Source organism: Hemitrygon akajei, chromosome 18, assembly GCF_048418815.1.
Source record: "Hemitrygon akajei chromosome 18, sHemAka1.3, whole genome shotgun sequence".
Lineage (NCBI taxonomy): Eukaryota > Metazoa > Chordata > Chondrichthyes > Myliobatiformes > Dasyatidae > Hemitrygon > Hemitrygon akajei.
This window is the reverse complement of record NC_133141.1, coordinates 69,015,590-69,036,228: the sequence shown is the minus strand read 5'-3', so window position 1 is coordinate 69,036,228 and position 20,639 is coordinate 69,015,590. Positions and strand designations below refer to the sequence as shown.

Genomic DNA, 20,639 nt, shown 5'->3' with positions numbered 1-20,639 from the left:
CGATAGAGGACATGGGAGGGGGAGGATATGGGAGTGGGTGGGGAGGGGATGATGGGACAGACTTCTCAAGCATTCCTGGTCTAATTGCCACGGTACTCTGAGATGCACACTACCTGCTGGGTGCTGGGCTCACTGTGCATCCTCAGATACTCGTCCCGCTGCTTACTGTGTGTTGGCTTCTCACATCTCGGCTGTTGTTTGAGTTTCGGGGCAGGAGGGATTGGCAGTCGGCCCCCGCTCTGCAAAAAAAAAGGTAAGAGGAAGAGAGAGTGGGGAGAGAGGGGGGGGGGGGAAGGGAGAGGGAGGGGGAGGAGAGAGAGAGAGAGAGAGAGATCCATCATCAGCATGAGTAGAGAGAGCCACCATCAGCCCATTGATTCTCAACCTCCGCGAAAGAGGAAATACCCCTCCCAACCACTGCCCCATCTACGAAACTTTCCTACGATTCTAAGAACCCCCCACCTCCCTCTCAGAGCCGGACCAATGGACCAAAGTCACCGCTAGCAGCAGTGGGGAGGGCTCTCCTATGAGGAAGGTTCTGTGGACACCCAGGGTCCATCCACCATCTCCAGAGCCTAGATCCAGCCTGAGTTTATGAATCCCTGCCTCCTTCACTGTGGCCAGAGGGAACCTGGTTCTGACCTCTGGAGTGAACAACTTGGACAACATCTGTTTCCAGCACCTACCCCCCCAACCTTCTGGAAAGCACATAGCAGCCCATTTGATGCGCTGTGGAAAAAAACCTTTGAGGATTCTCATGTTATTTGTGCAGAGACCAAGCCTCAGGAATCCACCTCCCCTCGAGGCTGATATACGTCCGATTAACTAGTGGAAAGTCAGTTACCGAGATAATCGAGCAGTCACGGCCATATCTCCAATCCTGCAGAGTAGGCTTGGTGACACGCTACATACAAATGTGGCCACAGCTCATGCCTGGTCACGGCTTAGGCGTGGTCACAGCTCATGCATGGAGATGGCCTATATACATGTATGGTCATGGCTCACGTGTAGTAACACACGACATACATGTGGTCACGGCTCATGACATATATTGGATCACGCCAGCTTCCCCATACACCACCCCTTCCCACCCTGGCTCAGTGTCACTTTAAAATCACACAAAGGGAATAAAGCAGTGGAGAAAGTTAAATGGCAGAGTTCAGTCTCGGACAAAAATCAGAAATTCAGTGATTCTGAAATGATCTCTGGTTGGCGAGGAGAGCCAGGTCTGTTTGTAAAGCAGCAGAGATGGAGGAACAGGGAGAGCTGAATGAGGTGGGCTAGGAAATGTGGGGGAAGCACCACAGTTGAATTCAGTAGGGTCACACCAGATTCAGACAGAAACAAATAAAAATCCAGCAGATGGTTTGAACATTGCGATAAAGTCTTGAATTTGCAAGTGTAGACACATGATTCTTCCTAAACTGGTCAAGTGCAAAGCAAGGAGACAGGAGGCCCAGAGGGACGGCGAGAGGCCTAGGGGGCAGGCGAAAGCCCCGGGGACAGGCAAGAGATTCAGGAGGCAGACAGAAGGTCCACACAGAGTTCGAGAGGTGCAGAGGGCAGGTGAGAGCCCCAGAGAGACAGCAAGAGCCCCAAAATGCAGGCAAAAGGGCCAGAAGTTGAGTAAAAAGGACCAGAGAGGGTGAGCAAAAGTCCGAGGGCAGGCGAGAGGTCCAGAGGCCAGATGAGAGGTCCAGAAGGAGGGTGAGAGAGTAGACAATTGAAAATAAAACCTTTGGATCTGGAGGCAGCAGTTGGGGTTTAGGGAGAAGGCTCGGCTTGACCCTGGTGGTTGGCGACATCACGAGGCATGGCTGGCTCTTGGGACAAGAGGCATCATTTGCATCTTCCCCTCCTCTTGCAGCAGCCGGCTCACCGTCTGCGTCATTCCCGGGACTCCCCACCGGCTTCCCTCTCAGCTCACAGGCTTCAGGGGCATGCAGAAGCTCTCTGGGGAAGAGAAACTCGGTGCATGGGTGCTGGCTGATTTGGGAAATGGTGGACTCCAACTCTCTGATGGTTTCCTCAAGGCTGTCCATGGTTTTGTAGGTGCTGTTCCTGATCTCCTCAGTCCTAGCAAAAGCTGCTGCGGAGGCCTGGTTCCTCAGTGTCCTACTCCTGACGTGCCCAATGTCATCGACCTTTAACTTCTTCACTTCTGTTTGCTTCTGACCTGTCATTGTGTTGATCTTCTCCTCCTCTTCATAAACAACAACTTGCAGGACCTTCCTGCCCGCCTCTGGCCCTAACTCAGAGCCTTTATCAAGCTCCTTCTGCTGTGGCTCAGGAAGACTGGCCCTGATGTCCCTTGAGTTCCCGTCTTTCTGCTCTGTATCATCCAGAGTTCTAGAGTTTGAGCTGGATTCTCCAAGGTTCTTCTCAGAAGAGACACCACTCTCAGAGGTTGAAGGCTCCGACTTCCCCGGGGAAATGCAGTCACTTACTTCACTGACAAAGAATGGCATCGGGGATTCTGCTGGGATAGGCAAATCGGGCGTTTCTTCAATGGAATCTTTCTCTCTCATCAACATCTGAAAATCTTCATTCTGATCTTCAAAGACAGTGGAAAGCCTCTTCTGGGCAGTTCTGATGTCCAAAGGTTCTCCAAAGATGGCCACAACAGGCCTCACGCTCAATGATGATATCATTGTCTCTTTCTCCCCGGGCTGCCTTTCAGATGGAGTTAGAAGATCCCCTGGATTTTCTTCCTTTGAGGAAGAAACATTGCATGTATGGATATCTTCACCTTCTTCATGTATGATTCCCTGAACTTCTGGCCCAGATAAAGTTGGGTTCTGATTTTCCATAAAAGCCACATTTTTTTCAGCATTACTGGCTGACAACACTACCTCAATGTTATTGGAGGAAACCTCAGAGGGAGATGAAGACGAGATCTCCAGGAGATTCTCTTGGGCCATTGAAGGGGACTCCATCTGGGTCTGGATGTCCTGGACAAGGTCAGCTTCGAGCAGTGCAAATTCCTCCAACACTATTCTGGCTGGGAAGGCTCGTGCCCAGGTTTTGGAAGTGGCCCAATTTTGTTGACTCTGGACAGCAGCTGAACCTGTCCCCCCTCCAGCTGTTGCACCATTTTCCACTCTCCCATCCGGCACCTCCACCATTTCTCCAGGAAGAACAGGCTCCGTCACATCAGAGGAGGTTGAGGAGCTGGGTTTGCACTCGGTCAACACAATGTGAGCGGAGCCTGGGGATCTCGGGACCTACAGATGTGGATAACAACACAAGTCAGCGTGAACCACTGCAAACTTTCTGCCCCAGTTCCTCATCTCCAAAGCCAGAGGAGTTTCTAGCTGCCCCATTAAGGAAGATCTTCGAGGTGATTCCTAGCAGCTTCCAGAGAACTTGAACCGTTCTCACCTGCCCTCAACACTTGACAGATCTACTATGCTGCAGTGGACATCGAGGCCAAAACCAGCACCATCTTGACCAGTCCAGAGTCACACATTGACTCAGCCAGCTGCACTAACCTCCCCACATCAAGAACATCTCCAAGGGGCGATGCCTCAAGAAGGCAGCATTTGTCATGAAGGACGCTCACCAGGCCATGCCCTCTTCTCCATCAGGGAGCCTGAAGACACACATTCAATGTCTTCTTCTCCTCCGCCATCTGAATGGAACCCATCAACACTACCTTACTATTTTGCTCTCTTTTTTGGACTACTCATGTATTTTATATATATTTTTACTGTAACATACTAATTTTTAAGTGTTGCACAGTCCTGTTGCCACAAAACAACAAATTTAATGACAGACTGTATGTCAGTGATAATACACCTGATTCTGATTTGGAGACTGGGTAAGGGTATTAGATTTCCTCCCCGTACCACATTTACCCTTTCCTTTCATTTTGACTGTTACTGAGATTGTTTTAATTCCATGTTCCTACTGTGATGGGATTTGAACTCATGACTTTGGGTTAACGGCCTGCCACTCTGGTTGCTTGTCCTGTTTTTAACTGTTAAGCTTTAGGGCGGCATGGTCGTGAAGCAGTTAGCGTAACACTTTATAGTCCCAACAATCTGAAAATCGGGGTCTATAAGGAGTTTGTACGTTCTCCCTGTGACTGTACTAGTTTCCTCTGGTTTCCTCTCACATTTCCAAGATGTACGTTGTGGGCATTCTTTATTGGCACTGGAAGCATAACAACACCCACAGGCTGCCCACAGCACATCATTGAGACTGTGTTGGCCGTTGATGCAAGTCACTCGTCACTGAAAGTTTCAACATACATGTGACAAATAAAGTTGACCTTTAATTTGCTTCACTGATTCACCCCCATCTCTACAGTAATAGGAGGTAGATTGTGGATTTTCCAAACTAATTGGGATTTTTATACAGTGATATAAGTGATAAGTCACTAGTGTTCACCTTTTAACCTTACATAGTTTTGATAAAAAAATTTGCATCTCCTTTAGACTTGGAAGTATTTATTGAGAGATCTAGATGAAGAACAGTGATTCAAACTCCTAATGAAGGCATGATAGTGGCTATATTTCATTAGAAGTTTGAGAAAATCTGGTATGTCACCAAAGACACTCACAAATTTCTACAGATGTACCATGGAGAGCACACTAACTGGCTGCATCACCGTCTGGTATGGGATGTGAGGGAGGCCTACACAGGATCAAAATAAGCTGCAGAGAGTTGTGAATTCAGTCAGCTCCATCATGGGCACTAGCCTCCCCAGCATCCAGGACATCTTCAGGGAGCGATACCTAAAAAAGGACCCATCATTAAGGACCCCTATCAGCCAGAGCATGCCCTCTTCTCATTGTTACCATCAGGGAAGAGGTACAGGAGCCTGAAGACACACACTCAGCGATTCAGGAACAGCTTCTTCCCCTCTGCCATCAGGGAGGAGGTACAGGAGCCTGAAGGCACACACTCAACGATTCAGGAACAGCTTCTTCCCCTCTGCCATCAGGGAGGAGGTACAGGAGCCCGAAGACACACACTCAACGATTCAGGAACAGCTTCTTCCCCTCTGCCATCAGGGAGGAGGTACAGGAGCCCGAAGACACACACTCAACGATTCAGGAACAGCTTCTTCCCCTCTGCCATCAGGGAGGAGGTACAGGAGCCCGAAGACACACACTCAGCGATTCAGGAACAGCTCCTTCCCCTCTGCCATCAGGGAGGAGGTACAGGAGCCTGAAGACACACACTCAACGATTCAGGAACAGCTCCTTCCCCTCTGCCATCAGGGAGGAGGTACAGGAGCCTGAAGACACACACTCAACGATTCAGGAACAGCTCCTTCCCCTCTGCCATCAGGGAGGAGGTACAGGAGCCTGAAGACACACACTCAGCGATTCAGGAACAGCTTCTTCCCCTCTGCCATCAGGGAGGAGGTACAGGAGCCTGAAGACACACACTCAGCGATTCAGGAACAGCTTCTTCCCCTCTGCCATCAGGGGGGAGGTACAGGAGCCTGAAGACACACACTCAGCGATTCAGGAACAGCTTCTTCCCCTCTGCCATCAGGGGGGAGGTACAGGAGCCTGAAGACACACACTCAATGATTCAGGAACAGCTTCTTCCCCTCTGCCATCAGGGAGGAGGTACAGGAGCCTGAAGACACACACTCAATGATTCAGGAACAGCTTCTTCCCCTCTGCCATCAGGGAGGAGGTACAGGAGCCTGAAGACACACACTCAACGATTCAGGAACAGCTTCTTCCCCTCTGCCATCAGGGAGGAGGTACAGGAGCCTGAAGGCACACACTCAACGATTCAGGAACAGCTTCTTCCCCTCTGCCATCAGATTTCTGAATGGACATTGAACCCATGAACATTACCTTACTACTTTTTTTTACACTACTTATTTAATTTCATATTTTAATATATATCATATATACATACTGTAAATTAGTTTTAAAATTATATATTGCAATGTACTGCTGCTGCGTAACAACAAATTTCACGACATATGCCAGTGATATCAAATGATTCTAATTTTGAGTTGGAGATCATGACAGAGACCAGGAGGAAAAAAGAAACTAAATCATTTGAAATAAAAACAGAAAATTCTGACTTCTTTTCCAGTCCTGACGAAGGGCCCAAAACAGCAACTGTTTATTCCTCCCCACAGCTGCTGCCTGACCTGCTGAGTTCCTCCAGCATCCTGTGTGTGTTGCTCTGGATTTCCAGCATCTACGGAGTCTCTTATGTTTACAATCTGCTGTAAATACTCCGCAGGCCAGGCTGCATCAATGATGCATTTTCTGTTTGTTTCAGTTGTTACTGAGATACTGCCCTTCTGGCCCCTCGAACCACACTGCCCAGCTACTCTCGATTTAATCCTAGCCTAATCAAGGGATAAGTTACAATGACTAATTGGAACATCTTTGGACTGTGGGAGGAAACCGGAGCACCCAGAGGAAACCCACGCGGTCATGGGGAGAAAGTACAGCGGTGGGAATCCAAGCGTTGTGCTACCCATTACAGTGCCACCTATGTACATGTACATTAGCTTTACTTGTCACATGCTCGATGTACATGTGACAAATAAAAATAAAATTTAATCTTAATCATAAGTGACCAGACCTCCACTAAGAACACAGCCCAGTCACTGCCACTATACATAAAGGGCAGAGGTGAGGAAAGTTATTTTTTGTACAAATGATCCAGTCTAACTCTTGGTTTTATGTCCCTGGTGTTTCCCAATGGCTGACTGATGGATCTGTGAGGTTGTGTCTTTTCTCAGAAGCCACCAGGGGCAGCATGGTGGCACAGCGGCTAGAGTCACTGCCTCATAACTCCATTGACCCAGGTTTGATCCTGACCTCTGCTGCTATTTGAGTGGAGTTTTGCATGTTTGCTGCAGAGATTAGACAACCTTCCTGACACATATTGATAGTGTGTTCTCCCACTTTCCATTCCTCATTCTGGTTCCCCTCTCACCCCCTTACCCACTCATCACCTTCCTCTGGCAACCCACCCCCTTTTCTTCCCATGGTCCGCTCTCCTCTCCTGTCTGATTCCTCCTTCTTCAGCCCTTTACCTTTTCCATCTATTATCTCCCAGCTTCTCACTTCATCCTACCTACCCACCTTCCCCCTTACCCGGTCTCACCTATCACCTATCACCTGCCAGCTTGTACTCCTCCCCCACACCCCAATATCTATTCTGGCTTCTACCCACTTCCTTTCCAGTCCTGATGAAGGATCTTAGCTTGGATATCTCTCTCTCTCTCTTTACAACACAACAAATGGATGTGTTCTGGTAGGACACTAAAATAGATGTTTTCGGTGAATGGATATCTAATTTAGCCCACTAACCTGTCATCATCATTGTTATATGCCGGGTCGTATGACATGGGTGATCATGGTCTCACGACCATGATAGCTCTTGGCAAATTTTTCTACAGGTGGTTTGCCATTGCTGCCTTCTGGGCAGTATCGTTACAAGATGGGTGACCCCAGCCATTATCAATACTCCTCAGAGATTGTCTGCCTGGCGTCAGTGATCGCATAACCAGGACTTGTGATCTGCAACGGCTGCTCGTACAACCATCCACCACCTGCTCCCATGGCTTCACGTGATCCTGATTTGGGGAGGGGGGCTGAGCAGGTGCTACACCTTGCCCAAGGGTGACCTGCAGGTTAACAGAGGGAAGGAGCACCTCACACCTCCTTCAGTAGAGACGTATCTCCACCCCAGCACCCAATCTGTAAGTCTCTGGAACGTGGGAGGAAATGGGAGCACCCAGAGGAAACACACTTGGGGAAGAAGGTACAAACACTTTACAGACGGTGGGTTGCTGGTCCTGAAATAGCATTACGCTACTGTGCAAAGTTGTCAGAGACAATGTGTGAAAACAATTTTGAAACAGCGAATCATCTCTATGCAGGAGTGTGAGAGAGTCCTGGACAATATACTAATTGATTTGTTGAGATACAGCATGGAATAGACCCTTTGGCCCTTCGAGCCATGCCGTCCGGCAACCCCTCAATTTAATCCTCACCTAATCACGGGACAATTTACAATGACTAATTAACCTACGGTACCTATAATAAGTATTCAACCCGTCCCCCAGGAAGTTCTCATGTTTTATTGTTTTACAACATTGAATCAGAGTGGAGTTAAATTTTTCTTTTTTTTGACACTGATCAACAGAAATGGACTCATGTCAAAGTACAAAGTGATCTCTACAAAAATTAATTACAAATATAAAACACAAAATAATTGATTGCATAAGTATTAACCCCCTTCACTGGTGCAGCCAATTGGTTTTAGAAGTCACATAATTAGTTAAAAGGAGATCTGTTTTTGGAGACCTGTGTGCAGTCACGGTGTTTGAATCGATTGTAGTAAAAGTACACCTGTATCTGGAAGGTCCAACTGCTGGTGAGTCAGTATCCTGGCAAAAACTACACCATGAAGACAAAAGAACACTCCAAGCAACTCCACGAAAAGGTTATTGAAAAGCACAAATCAGGAGACGGATACAAGAAAATTTCCAAGTCACTGAATATCCCTTGGAGTACAGTTAAGAAATGAAAGAATATGGCACAGCTGTAAATCTGCCCAGAGCAGGCTGTCCTCAAAAACTGAGTGACCGTGCAAGAAGGGGATGAGTGAGGGAGGCCACCAAGAGGCCCATGACAACTCTGGAGGAGTTACAAGCTCCAGTGGCTGAGATGAGAGAGACTGCATACAACAACTGTTGCCCGGGTGCTTCACCAGTCACAGCGTTATGGGAGAGTGGCAAAGAGAAAGCCTCTGTTGGAAAAAACTCACGTGAAATCTCAGCTGGAGTTTGCCAGAAGGCCTGTGGGAGACTCTGAAGTCAGCTGGAAGAAGGTTCTGTGGTGTAATGAAACCAAAATTGAGCCTTTTGGCCATCAGACTAAATGCTATGTTTAGCATAAGACAAACACTGCACATCATCAAAAACACATTATCCCTACTGTGAAACATGCTGTGGGGATGCTTCACTGGAAGGCTTGTGAAGGTTGAGGGTAAAACGAATGCAGCAAAATACAGGGAAATCCTGAAGGAAAACCTGATGCAGTCTGCAAGAGAAATGCGACTTGGGAGAAGATTTGTTTTCCAGCAAGACAATAACCCCAAGCATAAAGCCAAAGCTACACAGGACTGGCTGAAAACAACAAGTTAATGTCCTGGAGTAACTGTCAGAGTCCAGACTTCAATCCAATTGAGAATTTGTGGCTGGACTTGAAAAGGGCTGTTCACTCACGATCCCCATGCAATCTGACAGAGCTTGAGCAGTTTTGTAAAGAAGAATGGGGAAAAATTGCACCTATCCACACAGACTCAAGGCTGTAATTGCTGCCAAAGGTGCATCTACTAAATACTGACATGAAAGGGTGAATAATTATGCAATCAATTATATTGTGCTTTACATTTGTAATTAATTTAGATCACTTTGTAGAGAACTGTTTTCACTTTGACACAAAAGCGTCTTTTTCTTTTCTTCAGTGTCAAGAAAAGCCAAATTAAATCCACCGTGATTCAATGTTGTAAAACAATGAAACATGGAAACTTCCAAGGGGGGTGAATAGTGTTTATAGGCACTGTACTAACAGGTATGTGTTTGGACTGTGGGAGGAAACCAGAGCACCCAGAGGAAACGCATGTGGTCACAGAGAAAATGCATGAACTCATTATAGGCAGTGGCAGGAATTGAACCTAGGTCACCAGTACAATAAAGTTAATCAAATAATTTTGACTTGTTGGAACAGAATTTTGAAAAAAATATTCTCCAACATTTTTATTGATTTCATTTGATTTGATTCCAAAAGTAATTTGCAGCAAACTCAATTGAATCTCTTGGATTTAAAACCAATCAAATTCATCATAATGTGACAGAACCAATTTCATGGGAAAGGAAAACATGCACACTTCCAGTGATTTTGATAGCCCCATGTCCAATCTGACCAATGAGGAAGGAGCATGTAATGTATTGTCAAATCTCAGTCTCATTCCACAGGCTTTTATAGGGAGGAGGGTCCATGAAAAGGCCCTTTGTTAAAAATTAGAAAATGGTGTTCACTTTAAACATTTATGATTAATGTGTCAACTACTACACATGCATCTTTGCACCTTCAGAAACCTGCAATTCCCCAAACACATGCGCCAAATGCATTTCCTGCAAACATGCACTATATGCAATTCCCCAAACACAAGCATCCAATTGCGTCCAAAACTTAAATGCATACAGTACGTTGAGGAAAACTGCTGTGCTGATGGACTGCCTAAACTGCTGCATCAACGCAATCTTTAAAAACAGGATTCAACGCCCTTATAAAATAGCTGTGATTAATACAATCAGATAATCGGTGCTAGAGCACAATCCAAAGACTCCTGCAATGACCCATGCCTCAAATGACTGCTCCAATGCACTCAGTTAGGTACACTTTATTAGGTACACCTGCTTGTTCATGTAAATATCTAATCAGTCAATTGTGTGGCAGCAACTCAATGTATAAAAACATGCAGGCACAACATCAGAATGGGGAAGAAATGTGATCTAAGTGACTTTGACAGTGGAATGATTGTTGGTGCCAGACGGGGTGGTTTGAGTATCTCAGAAACTGCTGATCTCCTGGGAATTTCATGCAAAGTCTCTGGAGTTTACAGAGAATGGCAAGAAAAACAAAGAAATATATATCCAATGAGCGGCAGTTCTGAGGGGAAATATGCCTTTTAATGAGAGGTCGGAGGAGAATGACCAGACTGGTTCAAGCTGACAGGAAGGCAACAGTAACTCAAATAGTGGTGTGCAGAAGAGCATCTCTGAATGCACAATACATTGAACCCTGAAATGGATGGGCTACAGCAGTAGAAGACCGCTTCCTCAGCGCCACTTTATAAGGTACGGGAGGTAATAAATAAAGGTAGAGGTAGCTAATAAACTGGCCACTGAATGGATATGATCTAAGCACTAGCACTAGGCTTCATTTAATACACTAGTATACATGGTGGCATACTGCTTATCATAATGCTATTAAACGCCAGCATTCCACTGCTCTCTATAAAGAATTTGTCCATTCCCGCTGTGACTGCATGGGTTTCCTCCAGGTGCTCCGGTTTCCTCCCACATTCTAACGATTAGTAGTTTAGTTGTTCACTTTTGTAAAATTGAGCTTGTTGGGCTGGAAGGGCCTGTTACCATGCTGTATCTCTAAATAAAAACTAAATACATCTCTGAATTCCCTGTCCATTTAGAAAATAGTTTGCACCTTTATTCCTTCTGTCAAAGTGCATGACCGTACACTTCCCTACACGGTCTTCCATCTGCCACTTCTCCCAATCAGTCCAAGTCCTTCTCCAGACTCCCTGCTTCCTCAACACTACCTGCTCCACTAACTATCTTTACACCATCTGCAAACTTGGCCACAAAGCCATCAAGTCATTGACATATAATTCGAAAAATAGCAGTTCCAACCCCTACCCCTGCAGGACATTGGCAGTCAAACAGAAAAGGCCACTTTATTCCCACTTTTTGCCTTCTACAAGTCAGCCAATCTTCTTTCCATGCTTGCATTGTTCTACCTTTCTGGAGATGTGATAAAACTATTTTTTTAAACTGGGTTAATCAGCAACAGATGCTTGAAAACATCTTTAACTGGAATTCCCTTTCTGTCCCATGCGTTTACATGCAGTGGCCACTTTATTAGGTACACCTGTATACCTGCTCGTTAATACAAGTATCTAATCAGCCAATCATGTGGCAGCAACTCAATGCATAACAGCATGCTGACAAGTCAAGAGGTTCAGTTGTTGTTCAGATCAAACATCACAATGGGGACAAAATGTGATCTAAGTGACTTTGACTGTGGAATGATTGCTGGTGCCAGATGGGGTGGTTTGAGTATCTCAGAAACTGCTGATCTCCTGGGATTTTCTTGCACAACTGTCTCTGGAGTTTTTGGAGAATGGTACGGAAACCAAAAAAAAAACACCCAGCAAGCGTCAGTTCTGTGGGTGAAAACACCGTTAATGAGAAAGAGCAGAGGAGAATGGCCAGACTGGTTCGAGCTGACAGTAACTCAAATAACCATACTTTATAACAGTGGTGTGCAGAAGAGCGTGTCTGAACGTGCAATATGTCGAACCTTCTGGATTCCACTTCTGTACCTAATAAAGGGACCACTGAGTGTATATAGTAACTCGTTCCTGAAATTCATCCCAAGCTTTAGGAACAGAAGAAGAAAGGTGCATATACGATGCTTAAAGACAAACCCTAATGATTTCCAAATAAAAAAGTTGGAACCAATCTCTTAATTGTGATATTTTAAGAACATTAATACCGACACCGCTGACTGGATCAAATGAACTGGAGATGGGTCATAAACACAAGAGGTTCTGCAAAATGCTGGAAATCTTTATCAACACACACAAAATGCTGGAGGAACTTGGCAGGGTAGTTTTGAGGTCCTGATTGGGGGGGGGGGGCGGGACAGTGAAGGGGGGGTCAAGAGAGAGGGGGCAGAGGAAGAGAGAGAGGAGGCAGAGAGAGATGGTGGATAAAGAGAAAGGTTGGGCAGAAAGAGAGGGGAGAAAGATGGGGAGAGAGGGGTTTTATTCCCCTCCATAGATACTGCCTGATTTGCTGTTCCTCCAGCACTTTGTGTGTGTTGCTGGAGGGAGATGACAGGTGAAAGTTTAATTGACAACCTCCAAACTCATGAGCAGATGACTGTAAAGTCTGCCAGTGGGATTATTGCAGTCACTGAGTGGAGGGCTGTTAATAATACTAATCAGGATTGTAAGATCATTCACTCAGAGCTCAGATTGTTAGGGTAATCATCCTAATCATGGATACACAAGAGGCGGCAGATGCTGGGATCTGGAGCAACAATCTGCTGGAAGAACTCAGCGTTGGTGGGGGAGAAAAGGAACGGTCTAAGTTTCAGATCAAAACGCCGCATCAGATAGAGGGTGGCTCAGTGGTGTAATGGTTAGCGCAAAAATGCACAGCTGTAAGATCCGGGTTCGATTCCTGCTGCTGTCTCCGGGTGCTCCAGTTTCCTTACAGGTTCCAAGGTTGTACATTTAGGGTTAGGGTTTGTGAGTTGTTGGCACCAGAGGTGTGGTGTCACCAACAGGCTGCCCAGCATTCCTTGCCTATTTGATTTGATGCAAAAGACGTGTTTCACCGTCTGTTTTGATGTGACAGATAAAGCTCATCTTTTCTCTTCTCTTCAGATACTGATTCAGTGTTTTGACCCAAAATGACAACTATAATCTAATCCTCCTGCTCTGACCCTCCAGAATCTGTGGCATTACATGATTGTAAGAGCTATGACCTGTGGTCCTGATGAAGGGTCTCGGCTCAAATGTCAACTGTTTAACCCTTTCCATAGATTCTGCCTGACCTGTAGCATTTTGTTTAAAGTTCAAAGTAAATTTATTATCCAAGTACATGTACAGTTTTGTGTAAAAGTCTTAGGCACATATATATACCTAGGGGTGCCTAAGACCTCTGCACAGGACTGTAGTAATTTTATATATTCCACTGTACTGCTGCCGCAAAAACAAAACACATTTCATGACAACTGTGAGTGATGATAAATCTGATTCTGATATGTGTTTCTATGTGGACTGAGAGTGGGAAGGGGGCAGGGAGAGGGGAGGGAGTGGGAAGCACCAGAGAGACATTCTGTAATGATCAATAAACCGATTGTTTGGAATCAAATGACCTTGCCTGGTGCCTCAGGACTGGGTGTGTCTGCACCCCACCGCCCCCCACCCCTGCACTCTTTCTATGCCACCTGTCCCACAGCTCGCCATTCCCAACATCCTTTGCTCCTGCCAAATTTACAAACTTGCTTTCCGTTCCACATCGACAAAAAGAGTATGGCGCAGACGTCTTATACAACCCTGAGATTCATTTTCTTGCAGACATACATGCTAAATCTAAGAAACACAATAGACTACCCAACAGGACGGACAAACTACCAGTGTGCAAAAGACAACAAACTGTGTAAATACAAAAGAGAAAAATAATAATAAATAAGCAATAAATATTGAGAACTTGAGATGAATGTACTGTATGTGTTACACCAGATTTTAAGAGCTATGATAAAGTTTGCACTTGGAACAGTTACTAGCACCAATTTGTCAGTTCACTGGCAAATACGGTATTGGGGGCATGGTATTGATGTGGATAGAGAATTGGTGGCAGACAGGAAGCAAAGAGTAGGAGTAAACGGGACCTTTTCAGAATGGCAGGCAGTGACTAGTGGGGTACCGCAAGGCTCAGTGCTGGGACTCCAGTTGTTTACAATATATATTAGACGAGGAAATTAAATGCAGCATCTCCAAGTTTGCGGATGACACGAAGCTGGGCGGCAGTGTTAGCTGTGAGGAGGATGCTAAGAGGATGCGGGGTGACTTGGATAGGTTAGGTGAGTGGGCAAATTCATGGCAGATGCAATTTAATGTGGATAAATGTGAGGTTATCCACTTTGGTTGCAAGAACAGGAAAACAGATTATTATCTGAATGGTGGCCGATTAGGAAAAGGGGAGGTGCAATGAGACCTGGGTGTCATTGTACACCAGTCATTGAAGGTGGGCATGCAGGTACAGCAGGCGGTGAAAAAGGCAAATGGTATGTTGGCATTCATAGCAAAAGGATTTGAGTACAGGAGCAGGGAGGTTCTACTGCAGTTGTACAAGGCCTTGGTGAGACCGCTGTTATGAGTGATGAACAGACCTGATGGACAATGGGGTGCAGAGTTAACCATTCCCAACCCCCCTCCTGAGAATATGAACTATTGCTGTTGCTATGCTGCTCATGAGAGAGAGAGATAAAGCCCAGGCAAGAACATCTGCTACAGATAAGAGGGGGAGAGAGACTGTTGATTTACTGTATTATGACTCTTCCTGGATTATTTACCTTCCACTACAAGGACTTTACTTTGCTCGTTAACATTCCTCAGGAGACAGCAGGAGTGGCCTGATTTGATGGACACAGTCATTCAGAGTTGATGGATAGCTGAGACCCCGTGAGTGGGGATAAAAGACAGGTCTGGAGAGACACCCTCCAGACACACCAGTGGACACTGATTGAGGGTTGGAACCCACAAGAAAGGTGGGGGCTTCGGAGACCGAACCAGGAGATCGGTCAGTAAAACTCACAGTGTTACAGCAGGGCCGGTGGGGACTTGTGTGTGTGTCCACTCATGCCAGAGTGACGAGTCCACCACAGAACAACGGTCTAGCTGAAGACCAGAGGGGTCATAACTGAATGGCCGCAACAACACGATGGATTAAGAAAGCCACAAAAGGTTTGCCTGCCGCAGCTGTTGCTGTTACATCTCGCTCGCTCTCTCTCTCTCTCCAACGATTTCAATACAACCATAACTACATCAGCATTTATGAACTGAACTCTATACTTTCCTATGACAATTCATTTACCCCTAGACATCGATAGAGCTTGTTTATTATTGATTATTATTATTCCTGCACTTTTAGGTTTATTACTGCTAACTTGTTTTATATGTATATTTGCATTTTTGATATTGTATTGTGCAGTTTACTAATAAACACCTTTAGTTTTGGTACCACCAGACTCCAACGGATTCTCCTTTCTCTGCTGGTCAGACACCCAGTTACGGGGTACGTAACACCGCACCTAGAGTACTGTGTGCAGTTTTTGGTCCCCTAATCTGAGGAAAGACATTCTTGCCATAGAGGGAGTACAAAGAAGGTTCACCAGATTGATTCCTGGGATGGCAGGACTTTCATATGAAGAAAGACTGGATCGTCTAGGCTTATACTCACTGGAATTTAGAAGATTGAGGGGGGGATCTTATTGAAACGTATAAAATTCTAAAGAGATTGGACAGGCTAGGTGCAGGAAGATTGTTTCCGATGTTGGGGAAGTCCAGAACGAGGGGTCACAGCTTAAGGATAAAGGGGAAGCCTTTTAGGACCGAGATGAGGAAAAACTTCTTCACACAGAGAGTGGTGAATCTGTGGAATTCTCTGCCACAGGAAACAGTTGAGGCCGGTTCATTGGCTATATTTAAGAGGAAGTTAGATATGGCCCTTGTGGCTAAAGGGATCGGGGGTATGGAGAGAAAGCAGGTACAGGGTTCTGAGTTGGATGATCAGCCATGATCATACTGAATGGCGGTACAGGCTCAAAGGGCCGAATGGCCTACTCCTGCACCTAGTTTCTATGTTTCTATGTTACCCCTCCATTTCATTGTCAGCCCTAGATTTCACTTGCTCACGATTCACTCAACACCCCTGGATCACAGGTCTGGGGATCTGACTAACAAACACAGAGACAAACAACGAGAGCAAAGGACATGAATCAAACAGTAACAAAAAGATTAGTGTTATTGATATTGTAATTTAGACAATTTAATTAGAAGGGAATTATGTTAAATGGAATCACATTAAGTATCTTCAGTTCCACTGACCCACAAGCACTTAATGATAATTAAAGAATTTCTTCAGTGAATTAGTTGCTAGTAGTTGCTGATAGTGCGTGGACAGAGAGAATGTATTAGAGCCCGAAGCTTGGAGGAGGTGGAAAAGGAGAGTGAAGTTCACTGCGAAGACAGAGGATTCCAGAGACATTCCCTTGAAAGATGTGGCATGTTAGAATGGCATCGTGCCTGCCAGTCCTGGCTTGCACTTGGTGCAAACACAAGAGATTCTGCTGATGCTGGAAATCCAGAGCAACACACAAAATGCTGGAGGAACTCAGCAGGTCAGGCAGCATCTGTGGAGGACATTTTTGGGCCAAGAGCCTTCATCAGGACTGGAAAGGAAGGGTGAAGAAGCTGGGGGTAGGAGTAGGAAGGAGTATGTTGGCAGGTGATAGGTGAGACCAGGTGTGGGGGAAGATGGGTGGGTGGGGGAGGGGGGAATTAAGTAAGAAACTTGAGGGGGGTGCAGATCGGTAGAAGGAGTAAAGGACTAGAGAAGGAATCTGATAGGAGAGGAGAGCAGACCATGGGAGAAAGGGATGGAGGAGGGGGCACAACAGAAAGGTGGTGGGGAGATGAGAACTGAGGAGTAAGGGGAAGCCACAAGGAACCTTCATCAGAGTCTTGGCCTGAAACATTGACATCTTTCCCTCCATAGATGCTGCCTGACCTGAGTTTCTCCAGAATTTTGTGCGTTACTCACAGGTATTTCCATTCCCCCTCAGGAGGAGGACATGGAGAATAGAGAGGGGTCCTCTGGTTGGGTCTTTGCTGGGTCACCTGATCCCCACCCCAGCACCCTAGAAGGTGGCGCTGGGCTAATAAGGAGTAGCCCAAAACATCGCAGGCAGGGAGGAGGGACTTTGGGAAACTTTTACTTTGACCCATCTTTTCTAATATTCGATGAATTGGGACTGAACGTAAACTGGGCCTAAGATTGACAGCTCCTTCCAAACCACAAGCAGCAGGTTCTACTGAGGGTGGGAAAGGGGCTGGGGAGGCTGAAGTCTATAAGGGCAGGTGCACCACCATATCTCTGCTGAGGGCTCAGAATGGAGTCTAATTCAGTACTTACTTCGTAACAGATGCGACGGAAAATATGCAGAGTGTGGAAGGGCCAAATGGCTTGCAGCTTCCTCTATTTCTCACATTGCTTTAGACCAAATATTACCAATGGGAATCCCTCCCTTAGACCATAAGACATAGGAGCAGAATTAGGCCAATCAGCCCATCAATTTCCCCTCTCAACCCCATTCTCCTGCCTCCCCCCTGCAACCTTTGACACCTGACTAATCAAGAACCCATCAATCTCCACTTTAAATACACCCAATGTCTTGGCCTCCACAGCCGCCTGTGGTAATGAATTCCACAGATTCTCCACTCTCTGGCTGAAGAAATTCCTTCTCATCTCCGTTCTAAATGGACAGCCTCTATCCTGAGGCTGTGCTTTGAGCTCTCTCCGTAACTTGGGGTTCGATTCCACTGCTTGGCTGCCAAAACCGATGCTCAGTAGGTGGCAGTGAACATCCCCTCCCTCCTGAGGGACAACACCCTGCCTTTGCTTGGCACGTGCAACCCTAATTTGGGAAGAGTGGGCCAGATTCCCTCTTACCACACAAAAGGTGGTTCAACACCACACCCTCACCCACTTCAGGCACATGCTGGGAATTAGTGAGTGGGAAGGGTTGTGTCTGGAATTACAGGAAGGTGTGCCGTGCCAGAATCCCAGAGCCCAGAGCCTGCCCGCAGTGACAGAGCAGAGGAGTTACAGGAGTGAGTAGAAATGCAGTTAGTCGGGAGGTGGAAGCAGGCGAGTTAGAGGCGTGCTCAGCAGAAGTTTGAAGCCATGAGGCTTTACCTTCCATCCTCCAGCCGGCTGGGAAAGCCTGCAAGACCTGGTATCTGTGGTGAGTAATGCTGCCATGCCCTGTTCACTTACTGCTCTCGAACCTGAAACTGCCACAGGGCTTCTCTGAAACACCTGACGGACCAGAAATTGGGAAGAAAGACACAAACAAAAAAAATAAATGCACTGAGTCCACATTTCCGCTCTGCGCTTCTGAAGAGGTGTGCTTCAAGAGTAAACCGGCCCACAGTCCGAACAACCTGAAAACTGAAACACAAAACGCTGGAGGAACTCAGCAGGTCAGGCAGCATCTGTGGAGAGGAGTAAAGAGCTGACATTTCGGGTCTTTATACACTTTCCCAAACAGATGAGGAAAAAGGAAGGTGAGTGAGAAATGGAAATGTGGTAAAAGCATCAACGTACATGAAGGGAAAAAGATTAACAAAAGGTGATGCAGATCCCTTATTGATTACATTGGGAATAGAACATCCAGGAAAATTAAACAAATATTCTATCTTCCTGGAAAGGAGCTGCATAAAACCTTGGGGGAAATGGTGAGGAGGGTTTAGAGAGACTAGGTAGCTTAAAGCTGTAATGATTGGTTTAAAAAAAGATAATGGAGGAATGAATGGGGGCTGAAAAATGAGGTGAGTCCTGGGGTCAATACTGAAGATCCATCGTTAAGGCTATGACTTCTTCATCAAAGAGAAGGTACAGGAGCCAGCTGCACTCGCAATGTTTCAGGAACAGCTTCTTCCCCTCTGCCATCAGATTTCTGATTGGGCACTGAACCCATGAACACCACCTCACTACTTTTAAAATTTGTTTTATATTCCTTAATGTATTTTATGGTATATTTTAAGTAGTGCACTGTACTGCTGCTGCAAAACAACAAATTTCACAACATCTGTCAGTGACAATAATCGGCACTCTGGAAGTCGAGGCTTGACGGCTGAGGCCCTGGATCTGTGAGTCTGGGGAAGTTCGAGGCCCTATGTCAGCGAGGAGGCTCAGAGGCAGCCTGTCCTGAGGTTGGAGGACCATCCGTATGTGTGAGTGAGTGGATGTGTGGGAGGGATGAGAGGGGCTGGTTTGGCTGTTGTTGCTTGTGTTGTTCTGCTAAACATGCTGTGTTGGTGTTGGAATGTGTGGTGACACTTACTGCCCCACCCAGGCTGTGTTGGCAGTGTAGTGGTTAGCACAACGCTTTACAGTACCAGCGACCTGGGTTCAATTCCCACTGCTACCTGGAAGGAGTTTGTACGTTCTCCCTGTGACTGCGTGGGTTTCCTCCGGGTATATACAGTTAATTGGTCATTGTAAAATGTCCTGTGATTAGGCTAGGATTAAATCAGGAGATTGCTGGGTGGACTGGAAGGGCCTATTCCTCACTGTATCTCAAAATAATAAAATAAAAAGCAAATGTGTTGAAGTACACTTGATAAATTAATCTGAAGATGTTATGAAAGAGGGTGGCTGGGAGGAGGGGGGATGCACACGTTCTCTGAAGTTCCCACAGACTCAAAAGCAGCAAACATCAAGAAGAGGGAAAGAGAATTCAGCGAACAACAGGCCAGTGAGGTTGCTATTAGGTGTTTGACAAATGTGAGAAATCATTGGAAAAGTCAACACAGATTTACAAAAGGAAAATCCTTTTTGACAAATCTGTTGGTGTTAATCTTTTGACATTATAGATGGAAAAACAGATAAGGGTGACTCAGTTGGGGCAAGTGAACAGAAAGGCAATGGTATGTTGGTCTTCAGATCATAATAAGAGAATGAATAAGGACTCCTCATTGTAATTACATAGGGCCGCAGTGTGCAGGACGTACCAGCAGCAGTTTTATCAGAGTCAGGGCTGGAACGGTTAAAGAGTCTGGGCCCATCCGAAAGTGAGAGGTGACCTCACGCAAGTTCTTTACGAGCCAGACAGGTAGAAGCAGGGATGATGTTCCCATTGGCTGAGGGGTCTGGAACAAAGATGAAGGGGGCTGAATCTTTGGAATTCACCACCCAAAGGGGTTCTTGGGGCTCAGGACAGGGATCAAAAGGTTTCTTGATATTTAACCAATCATGGGAAGTGGTATTGATTCAAAGATCAGCCTTCATTTTGGGGCAGTACAATGGCTTAGCAGTTTGTGTAACAGTGCCAGCGACCTGGGTTCAATTCCTACCGCTGTCTGTAAGGAGTTTGGACATTCTCTCCGTGATCAAGTGGGTTTCCTCAGGGTGCTTCGGTTTTCTCCCACATTCCACAGATGTACAGCTTCATAGGTTGATTGGTCACATGAGGTGTAATTGGGTTGCGCAGATTCATTGGGCTGGAAGGGCCTGTTACCATGCTGTACCTCTA

At 46.1% G+C, this 20,639-nt stretch overlaps 1 protein-coding gene across 8 annotated transcripts in view; it reads right to left on the bottom strand.

Moving 5' to 3' along the window:
- srcin1a (SRC kinase signaling inhibitor 1a) overlaps positions 1-20,639 on the bottom strand; it is a 616,941-nt gene that overhangs the window by 43,392 nt on the left and 552,910 nt on the right. For 3 of the 8 annotated variants that reach the window (XM_073071783.1, XM_073071785.1, XM_073071786.1), the window contains 3 exons: positions 18,299-18,421; positions 1,737-3,224; positions 114-239 (listed from right to left, as the gene is read on the bottom strand). In XM_073071783.1, coding sequence (XP_072927884.1) covers positions 114-239; positions 1,737-3,224; positions 18,299-18,421 — 1,737 coding nt within the window. The remainder of the gene's footprint in view (positions 1-113; positions 240-1,736; positions 3,225-18,298; positions 18,422-20,639) is intronic. The other 5 variants (XM_073071788.1, XM_073071790.1, XM_073071791.1 and 2 more) reach the window with 2 other exon arrangements.